The 11010-nt window shown below is 40.8% G+C and overlaps 1 protein-coding gene across 3 annotated transcripts in view; it reads left to right on the top strand.

The window, feature by feature from the left end:
• The first annotated feature begins 3789 nt into the window (after positions 1 to 3789).
• ttyh2l (tweety homolog 2, like) overlaps positions 3790 to 11010 on the top strand; it is a 39026-nt gene continuing 31805 nt past the window's right edge. For all 3 annotated transcript variants that reach the window (XR_009119613.2, XM_058049798.2, XM_078796992.1), the window contains exon 1: positions 3790 to 4218. Coding sequence is in view for 2 of the 3 variants with exons in the window: in XM_058049798.2 (XP_057905781.2) it covers positions 4090 to 4218 (129 nt within the window). In the remaining variant the exon portion in view is untranslated. The remainder of the gene's footprint in view (positions 4219 to 11010) is intronic.

Here is an 11010-nt window from a genome sequence, read left to right as displayed (position 1 = left end):
CCTTGTTACCAAATGCTGAAGTTGTGTGTCAATACATAAAAGTAAGGTTTGATGAGGCAAATATGTGTGTTTTCAGTGCTCATGTGTGTTTTTGTTTCTTTGCATACGGTGGTGGTTCTTCTGGCTTTCGGCCACATGGGCAACTGGCCAGAGCGGCATTCTCCAAGGAGTGTCGCAGTCAGGGCAAGAAAAAAAATCTTTTAATAAAGCTCAGCGATCACAAAATCCTCATCGAGTCAGCGCGTGGCAGACGGCTGCCCCCTACCGGTGTGATACGCTCACCCCCAAACATGACCAAATGTCCACCATGTGATGTGGATGAAACCAAAGAAGTATAGCAAGGGAACGGGTGCCACTGAGCCTCTGCTCAGGTTAATTACAAGGTAAAAATTGTTAAAATAAATAAATAAATAAATAATAATAATAAAATAAAATAAAGCATTTAATATTGCATCCAATACCCTATATATATCAAAGTGGCCTCTCCACATCCTTTGACTTTTCTGTATGTGATGTAACATAATGTATGTGGCATAAATATAAAACATGTATAAATACATCTTTGGTAGCGAATGAGTTCAGAAGTCAAGGTCAAAGTTCAGGCCAGTAGCTACTGTATGAACTAATCTGATTTCTGTCTGAAAGAAGGATAGTTTTCCAAGGATCTAGCACAAGATGTGTGTAGGTGATATCTGTGTGGAGACCAACCACATGAATGCTAATGGGGTGGATGCATAATAGGGAACATTCTATTAAAACACCAAACAGCATACCATCAATGATGGCACTGCAGATGGGAATGTAAAAAAAAGGTGTCGTGTCCTGAGTGCATGCATAGTTGGAGTGCAAGATCCCACCAGCATCAATGGGATTTGTAGACATTTTGTCCATGCTGCGATAACAAGAATAAATGAGCAGCAGCGACAGCGGCACTGAGTCCAAATTAAAGGCACACACACAACCAGGTTTCTTTTATTTCGGTCTGTACTCCCTCTCTGTTTTTGTCTTCGACGGAGAAAAGTGTGATTGGCGTGCAGTCGCTGGAGAGCTCCTTGGCATCAAATGTGGCTGTTTAGAAATGCGGCGAAGTCACAATTCATATTCATATATTGCGTTTGGAGTGTCACCTACTCGCAGTCAGAGCACACTCTGTGGATCCTCCGGCCATGGAGGTGCATCAAAACATCCAAATAATTACACAAGTCGCCTCATGGCGGCCTGCTCTGCACCCCTTGTAGATAAACAACCCTGCCTCACCACCATCTTGAATGCATATGAAATATCATCTTTTACTTTTTTGTCTGCCGACTCAAGGCTTGGAATAAATGTACGGCTTTAGATGCAGGCTGCATGTAATTTTATGTAAATTGAATGTTTAAAACATGATGTGGTGATGCATTAAACATCCTCACTGGTTTTGGCAGGACAAACAGCATGGACACTTTACTGGTGCAAGACTGGAACCTTAAACTGTGTTGCTGCTTTGGTTGGTTGGAAACTCAACAACATACTGCAAAATATGCATGTATGATTTCTAAAACTAGTCCTACTATTGTCAATAATCAATACAAAAATATAGGATCTACATATATTTCATGTTTGCTCACCAATAGTTACAATAAGTTTGTCTATCCATTTTCTGTACCACTTCTCTTCATTAGGGTCTTAAGTACTACACACTTATGGACCTACGGATGACCTAACATGCATATATTCGCAATGTGGGAGGAAACCGGAGCATGTAAACTACACAAATGTTGGAACATAGATATGAACCCCGACTTCCTGATTGTGCTGCCAAGATGCTAACCACTTGGTACGGTATTATCAAATATATCTAATAATGGTGATCATTAAACACAATAATAACATTCGTTCATTTTCTACCGCTCATCTTCATGAGGGTCGCGGGGGTGCTGGAGCCTATCCCAGCTCGGCGAGAGGCGGGGTACACCCTAGCCTGGTCGCCAGCCAATCACAGGGCACATATAGACAAACAACCATTCACACTCACATTCATACCTATGGACAATTTGGAGTCACCAATTAACCTAGCATGTTTTTGGAATGTGGGAGGAAACCGGAGAACCGGAGAAAACCCACGCATGCACGGGGAGAACATGCAAGAGATGGCCGAGGGTGGAATCAAACTCCCGTCTCCTAGCTATGTGGCCTGCGTGCTAACCACCAGATGGGTGTGAACATTTGGCTGTAAAATAGATTTGCAAATAGTACATGTTTAACACTTTCTTCTTGTAGATCCATCTCAATAAATAGGAGCGTCCAGAACAAACTAGAATATATTAAGCAGTTCCAAATACAGTCATGCTATTAGGTAGGCCTGCACAGTCGAAATAAGATCCATTAAATGTTGTCCATTTAAGGCTATTCTTACCCAGGCAGCTTTGTATCTGGCTTTTAAATGCCAACACTAAAGGGGATCAGTGTTAACAAAGCAGAAACATGGAGTATCAATGAACATAGACTCATAAACTGGAACGATAACAAATTTTGATGGCCGATAATTGTCCTACAAATTCCATCCATCCATCCTCTACCTGACAAACAACCATTCACACTCACATTCATACCTATGGACAATTTGGAGTCACCAATTAACCTAGCATGTTTTTGGAATGTGGGAGGAAACCGGAGTACCCAGAGAAAACACACACATGCACGGGGAGAACATGCAAGAGATGGCCGAGGGTGGAATCGAACACCCGTCTCCTAGCTATGTGGCCTGCGTGCTAACCACCCAATTGATTAATTAGAATTAGATAAAATGCAAAAATGATATAACATTTCTCCCCTTTGTCCATCTGAAATAGCTGTCAAATAACATTATCATTATTAATCATACTAATAATATTCACAAACACAGCAAGGAACTGAAAAATTTATATGCATAATAGTTATTAATAGGCATAATAGGTATGTTAATTCTCATTTTAGACAATAATAAATACAACAGTCATAAAAATTATTATTTAGTCTTAAAACTATTTAATAATAATACTAATTATTATTGGCTGCAGGGCGGCAGGGTGGTTAGCTTGCTGGCCTCACAGCTCGGAGACCTGAGTTCATTTCCACCCTCGGCCATCTCTGTGTGGAGTTTGCATGTTCTCCCCGTGCATGGGTTCTCCGGGTACTCCAGCTTCCTCCCACATTCCAAAAACATGCTAGGTTAATTGGTGACTCCAAATTGTCCATAGGTATGAATGTCAGTGTGAATGGTTGTTTGTCTATATGTGCCCTGTGATTGGCTGGCGACCAGTCCAGCGTGTACGCCGCTTCTCACTCCGCCCCCCCCCCCCCCTCCGACCCTCGTGAGGATAAGCGGTACAAAATTAATTAGCTAATTATTATTTTATTTATTCTCAAAGACCATCTCATTAGGTACACTCTAGGTACACACAATCTAATACACTGGTTTTGTAAAAACTATTGATAATAACAATAATTCATTCAATGTATTAATTTTTATCGTTGTTCATTATTACATTTGCATTACAAACAATTATCAGTATCATGCAAAAAATATTTGCAAAAGTATCATTTTTGATCAAACAGTATCGTATCTCAGCAGGTGTACCTATGATGAGTTTAAAGGCAGCAGCAGCAGCAGCAGTCATTAAAATTCACCTCACTGACCCTCGTTGTCCACAAGGGGTCACACATAAACAGCAGAAGCCATAAATTAAAACGGAGGTGGCTGCATGAGTATATTATCAAGGCACACTATGCTGGCTTGGGCTAGCGCATTTTGCTAAATGTTCGACATTATTTCCTCTTCCTGAAGTCCTGACTTTAGTAAACCTAAATAGGAGGCGTGGCCGTTACGCCTTCCTTGTTCAGGCAGGGAAGTTCTTTCAAGCGTCACTCAAGTCTCCTCCAGCCTCCTACCCAAACATCTAATAGCTGCGCAACACAATTTGACTTTTCTCTTGTGCAATGGCAGCCGAAGTAACACAATCCAAACATGACGAACCTTCCTCTACGTGTGCGATCGTTTAACAACTTTCTCTGTCTTTATTCTCTGCACCCACTTTGATCTCGGTGGCTTGTGTGACTTTCCATGCCGGGATGGCCACTGCTAGGCTGGACTACGTTGCACCGTGGTGGACATATTGGCTACACAATTTCCCCCACTTCAACTTCTCGTTCAAGCCGGTGGACAGCACTTTTAGACCGGAGCAGGATGACTATCAGCAGGTTGGTGCTTCTCCACTCTTCATTGTCTGATTAAGTGACTCTCGGAAGTGGAATGATTGACTCTCTAAAGTGTCAAAACAGAAAGAAAAGCTAATTCTAGGTGCAAAACTTTTTTGCACTGTTACCTCTTTAAAAGGGAGCGCTTGTGATGTGCACACAGTTTTATTTTGTTGTCCTAAATATGCATTTTTGCACAGTGGCTGTGCAAAGCCCCTCATTTATGTTGGTATTATTTAAACTAAAATTAAAACTAAGACAATTATGTCTTAATGTGTACAGATATATATATTTTAATATATTTATATATATATTTAATATATATTTGTTCTATTCATCATAAATGATTACAAGATGTATAAATAGTAGAAAAAGTTCAATTAAAGATGTAAAGGAATACATAAATAATATATTTTATATATATATAATGTACAGTATGTATTTACAAATAAAGGATTTTCAGTCTATTAAATAAAGTAATTAATTAAAAATATTAAATAAATAATGGTAAAGTATTAAATAAAGTTATATTTGTATTTCTATACATGAAAATCATGAAACTAAAATTAATACACAAATATCTACATGTAATTTTTTTTTCTAAAAGTATTGTCGTATACTTCAACAAGAACATTTCCCTGATTCAAATGTGCATTATTCCACTAACACTATTAGAACAACGCTAATGACTCACAGATTGTGTGTTATCTCAGTCATTCCAACTCAATTAGAGCGTGTTCTTAAATTAATGAGTTGCCTCACAGCAGAACAGTCTGTGAATCTAATTTGATTTTAATTCCATCTATCTATCTGTTTACCTTATTGATGCTAAAGAGCTAGAATATTCAGAATATTCGATAACAGTGTAACAGTTAGGAATGGGTACTGAATTAGTATCGGTACTTTTGTGTGTGTTCATGTGGTAATAAATGTGAAATAGTTTTATAACTTTTTTGGAATTTTGCCCATGATTCACACACCTTATGTGAAACATGAACACATATGTGTTTCCCTTTTCTGTGTGTTCTGATGAGAGAAGCTCCCAAGCTGAGCCAGCTCACAATGGACGCCATAGGATGTACCTGTTTAGATGCTAAAGCCCCAACAATTTTTTTAATTACTGTATATAAACCGAGCTACAGCAATATTGTTACTGTAGCAGCTAACATGAAAAAACTGTATTAATCTGGCGGAGTAACATGACGCCTCGCTAGCCTCACAGATGGAACAGATGGAAGAGTGGACACCTAGCTCTCAATTTCGCTACGTATTTGCTGTCATCATTGCAATCCTCCACCTGAGGACGGGAGGACTTTACTTCTTGTGCTGGAAGACACAGCCATCCCAATGACAGCGGACAAAGCGTAAAACATAGGACATAGACGGAAGTAGCCTAAGCTCCTAGGCTAGGAAAGACGTTTCAGTCAAGCTCAATCATTGTGCGCCATGCACATTTCAGGGGGGTGCAAACGCTCACTCGTCAGGGTCTACACAAGCTGTGCACACTCATTAGTGAAGTGATGAGACCGACATGCAACCCACCACGAAGTCAAAAGTCCCACACACGGCAGACATGGTTGGTCTGGATGCTGCTGCGGGAGGGAGGGATCAGCGTTTTAAAGTGAATATCGGCCGATATCGATAACATGCTTTTTCGCTGATTTTCGCTGATACCGATTGGTGGCTGATGGATTGGAGCACCCCTAAATAAAACATTGTTAGAGTTTTTTTTAGAGGGATTCATCGTTGAATTAGATACCTCCCAATGATGTGAAATGTTAGCTGGCTCATATTAACTTTGATTGCACAGAAAAGGGAAAGAAATACAGTATGTGTTCATGGTTCACATGAGGCTTATGGATGATGGGAAAATTGTGAAGTACAGTTTTCCTTTAACATATACATTTTTATAATGATGTTATGCCTCCATGTTGAGTTAAATATTTAATTTGCTCATGGTCGTCCAGCAAAGTTTTTTTGCATATAGTGTACTGCATGGTCATCCCGACTTACGTTTTACCACACGCATGGACTCTGCAATTTGGGGGAAATTTGTGGGCGGTGACCAGTACATAGACAAACTAGGCTAGTCAGAGGGGACGTATATGTGTGGGCATCATACAAGGCTCTTGCAGCCCACTCTTTTCAATTGCAAGATGGGTGTACTGGCTTCCTACGGCACCAGGAATACCAGGCGTGCAGCAGGAAGAGCTGCCTGCCATGGCCTGGTAAGACGCATTCATGACGAATAATTGCGTGGCGCAGCGCAAGGTGGTGCAGGGCGCAGCCCACGCAGTGGTAATTTGGTCCAGAGCACCACTGTGCCCAGCCAATTTCGGAATTTGGTAGATTGGACTGCACTGAGATGGGCGTGGCGGTGTGCCGAGGGAGGTGTCCACATTTTCAGCTTGGCGCAGTGACAATTTTGTGACAAAACAGCGCGTCAGTTCCGACCTGGTCTATTCTTGGCGCAGGCAAAGCGCACCCACCGCATTGGTAAAGTGCAGACATGTCACCAAAACCTCACAGGCAGATTTTTCAAAGTGTCAATGCATTAAACAATCACAGCAACCACTATTTAATGTAACCGTCTGAACCAGCATGTACATGGTGATACTGCGGATATACCATCAAAGGTTCTCCAATTTGGCCATGTATAATAGGAATGCTGGTGGAAAACAAGCAAGATGCCTGAATTAGCCTGCTGCTGTGTTTAATGTAACAGTTAGGAACAGATGACATGACCCGCGAGGTGGCGTATGTGGTGCATGACGCGCATGCTGGCCTCTGATATGTAGTCCAGTCCTGCCCATTTAAAGGTAATGAGAGGCGTTCATTGGATAGGTTAAGATTACACTCGGCTGTGTTAAACCCTCTCAAGCCTTCTCTCCTCCCTCTTTGCCACTTGTGCATGTGGGAGGGATGGAGGTGTGGGTGCGCTGGCCACACCCCGTTGGTGCGCCGCAGGCCTACAAAATTAGAGCCTTACATCTTCAACAAACTGTAATGCCTGTGCTTGTGATTAAGGAAGATGCAGTCACCCATGCAATTCCAACTGCAAATATAAGATATTTTTTATGACACTCTTGTTTTGTTTACACAGACATGGGGCAAACGGTGCTCTTATTTTGAAAGATGGTCACAGAAGTGTGTTCTGCGTGTGTGGAGAAAGTATTTAGGTCTAAGACAAGCTATGTTAAAAATAATTGTGCTTCTTGTATTTTTTCACCCGGAATCTGCACATTGCACAAAACGTTTCTTACATTAAAGACGTAAAACACAACGTGGTGAAAATATACTCAAATATTGTATACTCATGGTGTGTTTTTGGCCACTTTTGCACGCAGCCAGCACCTCGCCGAATGTACGGCAGAATGTAACTCATCCTTAAGCCAAGACATCTCTCGACAAGGCAAACCTGTAAAAACCATTTCAGGTGATTCCATCATGATGCTCATTGAGAGAACACCAAGAGTACTATATGTATAAAATATAAGAAGCATTAAATTAGAAAGTGTGACCAAACTTTTGGCCTATACTGTAGATGTAGATTTTTTAGATGATGTTTAGATGATGGGCGGCACGGCGGTCTAGTGGTTAGCGTGCAGACCTCACAGCTAGGAGACCAGGGTTCAATTCCAATTTCTGTGTGGAGTTTGCATGTTCTCCCCATGCATGCATGGGTTTTCTCCGGGTACTCCGGTTTCCTCCCACATTCCAAAAACATGCTAGGTTAATTGACGACTCCAAATTGTCCATAGGTATGAATGTGAGTGTGAATGGTTGTTTGTCTATATGTGCCCTGTGATTGGCTGGCGACCAGTCCAGGGTGTACCCCGCCTCTCGCCCGAAGACAGCTGGGATAGGTTCCAGCACCCCCGCGACCCTTGTGAGGAAAAAGCGGTAGAAAATGAATGAATGAATGAATGTTTAGATGATGTTTTTTCCCTCCTTTTCTTGTCAAAGATGGGTTGATAATAAATCTTCCCAGATGTTTTAAAGTCCACTGTTGCTTGTTGCTGACAAGCATTTATTGTTGCCATAAACTGAGTTTATAGTTATTGTGTTGAGGCAATTCAGTTTTCATTAGCATTTTTGAGTTCCAACAATACTTAAACTTTTGTTTTAATATAAATTTGACTTGTTGTTGTTCTCTGCAAACTCGACCATGATCAGACTCAGCTCTACAATCTGTTGTCATCAAACCATTGTTTTAATATGACCATTTCTTCTCTGACCTTTCTAATGATTTCTTCTGTGCTCCCTCCGGAACAAAAAGCAGTGGTATCATCCGCAAATAATACCAGCTTTAAGTCTTTTGTGACTTTGGAGATGTCACTAATGTACAAGTTAAACAGTCAGAATATCGCAATAGTTAAGCTCCTCCATTTAATTTTAATTTAATTGTTGTCCAAACACTGTGTGTCTCAGAGGCTACCATCACACTGCAGGTGAATTCCGGACGGACGGACAGACGGATAGACAGACAGACAGACTCTTTATTCATCTCCAAGAGAAATTCACAGATCCAGCAGCTTACAGATTTGGAAAACACGGGGGCATGCAGGGTTCAAGAAAATAAGGGAATGGAACTATGTAAAGTAGTATAGTAAAATAAAACAATAAAATAAAATATAATAAAATATGCGACCGATATCTGATTTATTCATGTCAGTGTGAACAGCACAATTCCGATTTTTTCAAATGCCACTCAGGCCTCATATATCCGATATACGTATATGCGATGCGACTGCAGTATGAACGGTCAGGTCGCATACTGTATAGCCGACCTCTACGTGATGGAGAGGCGTATATATTACCATGCCAACCGAGACCTTAAAAGTTACTCGCTGATGTAGGCAGCCATGAAGAAGCCTGGTTTATCGTGCAAAACCTGGACAGGGCTCGACAATAACGATGTACCGATGGCCCGGGGCAAGTTAAAACAAAATTCGGGCAAGTAAATCCAATTAGTGATATTCCCGTCGGCAAGTGCACTTTGGCATGCCATTACTGCCAAGAGTTTTTTTAAAAGCAGTTCTTGTTGGGTGTTGGTAAAACACGGACTGCGTAATTCCGGTGGTAATTTGCAAACCAATCCTTGCAAATCTTGAAAAGGACCAATCGGAATCGTTTATTTAGACCACGGTCCGCGGTCCGTAATCCACCGTCCGCATTTTACCCACACCCGTTCTTGTTCGCGATCAACCAATCAGCGATCGTTTGACTATGAAAACATCCATCATGGCGTCCCTGCCAACATGGTCTAATTCTTCAACAACTTCTGAAGGAAAACAGCAAAAAGTGATGAAACAGTGCCTCCTAAACAAGTATTTTATTCAATCAAATGATGGCACAGGTGAGTGAATCACGTTGCTGTGACAATTTAAAGTGGTCACAATGAAACACCACCGATTAGATCCAATACCAAGTGCTGATTTTGCACAAGCTACAAAATCTAGCGCTTCCATTTCTCTGTGTATTTTTTTCACCTTTGCTTCACAAATTATTGTTTGACCATTGAGCATTTTTTTCTGGATTCAAAACACTTTACTAGTACACAAATGTGTCTATTCAATAATGTTTCATTGTGGTGCACAACTTATAAATATCACTGCTTACTACGACTACCATGTGTAAAGTAGTATGGCATGCCATGTTAACATACGTTTCAGACATTCCTCCAAATACAATGCATCAGTACTATTATCTGATGAATTAGCAGCATATTTGGGCAAGTTCGGGCAAGTAGTTCTCACCTTAAGGATTCCCCATGGGCAAGTAATTTTTGTTTATAATGTAGAGTCCTGCTGGATAAAGCGTACTCACTGATGTAGGCAAAGTTCTCAACCGAATCTTTTTTTTTTTTTTTAAGGTGTTAGCGAAGCAGCTCCCGTCATGTCTCAAGTTGTCTTTTTTTACCCTCTTTCTTATTAATCTCCTACATGAATCATTTTGTTGAGCTAATATTGGCTCCTGTTGCACAATATCCTTGACATTGCTCCAAATGATTAAGGAGAGCGCGCTAGTAATGAGTTGATCGATACTGAAATATCGATACTTTGATACCAGCTCCTTCATGCGCTAAAGTCGAATCTGAAATGAAAATAGTAACACTTTTGATACGTTAGCTTTATGATTGTGTCTTTTGTTTTTCTTGTACTGGTTACACTGTAAATCACCCCACTACCTCAGCATACTTTAGGGTTTAAAATACATCAATAAATGACTATGCTGTCTTGAATTCTTTATGCTATGATTTTAAATACTGTACACTACTTTGGTAAATTTTAAAAACACGTTAGGTGAATTTGCACATCGAATCGGATCGGTATCGCAGATACCAGTCTAAATGTTTACCCAGTATCGGCTCGGAAATTAAATAAATGGTATCGCACATCACTAGCGCTCACTGCAGCAACGTTTACTTCTGTAAACACAGGGACATGTGAGGGATGTTGTACTTTTCAGACGCTTTGTGTTCATATTAGCATGTCGGATTTGTTTGGCAATGTGAGTGAGCACATAAAAAAATCGGATTTCAACAAAAAAATCAGAATTGTCCATCATACCTTGCAGTGTGAACGTAGCAACGAGTTGCAAGGGTGCGGTAGTGGTCATTGTTTAGTTACTGTATGTTGGTAGAGGAAGAGGCTATCACTCCTGAAGTTGTTGGTCTAATGCAGGGGTCCTCAAACTTTTTCCAGTGAGGGTCACATAACTTTTCCCTCCTCTGATGGGGGGGGCCGGGTTAGTTTGTTTGTTCGCGTTCTATGGCTGGGGCAAAGTGAGCTT

The sequence above is a fragment of the Doryrhamphus excisus genome, linkage group LG16 (assembly GCF_037039965.1).
Source record: "Doryrhamphus excisus strain RoL-2023G ecotype Guam linkage group LG16, RoL_Dexc_Guam_v1.1, whole genome shotgun sequence".
Classification (NCBI taxonomy): Eukaryota; Metazoa; Chordata; class Actinopteri; order Syngnathiformes; family Syngnathidae; genus Doryrhamphus; species Doryrhamphus excisus.
Note: the sequence above shows the minus strand (reverse complement) of the source record. Positions and strands in the feature narration are given on the sequence as shown.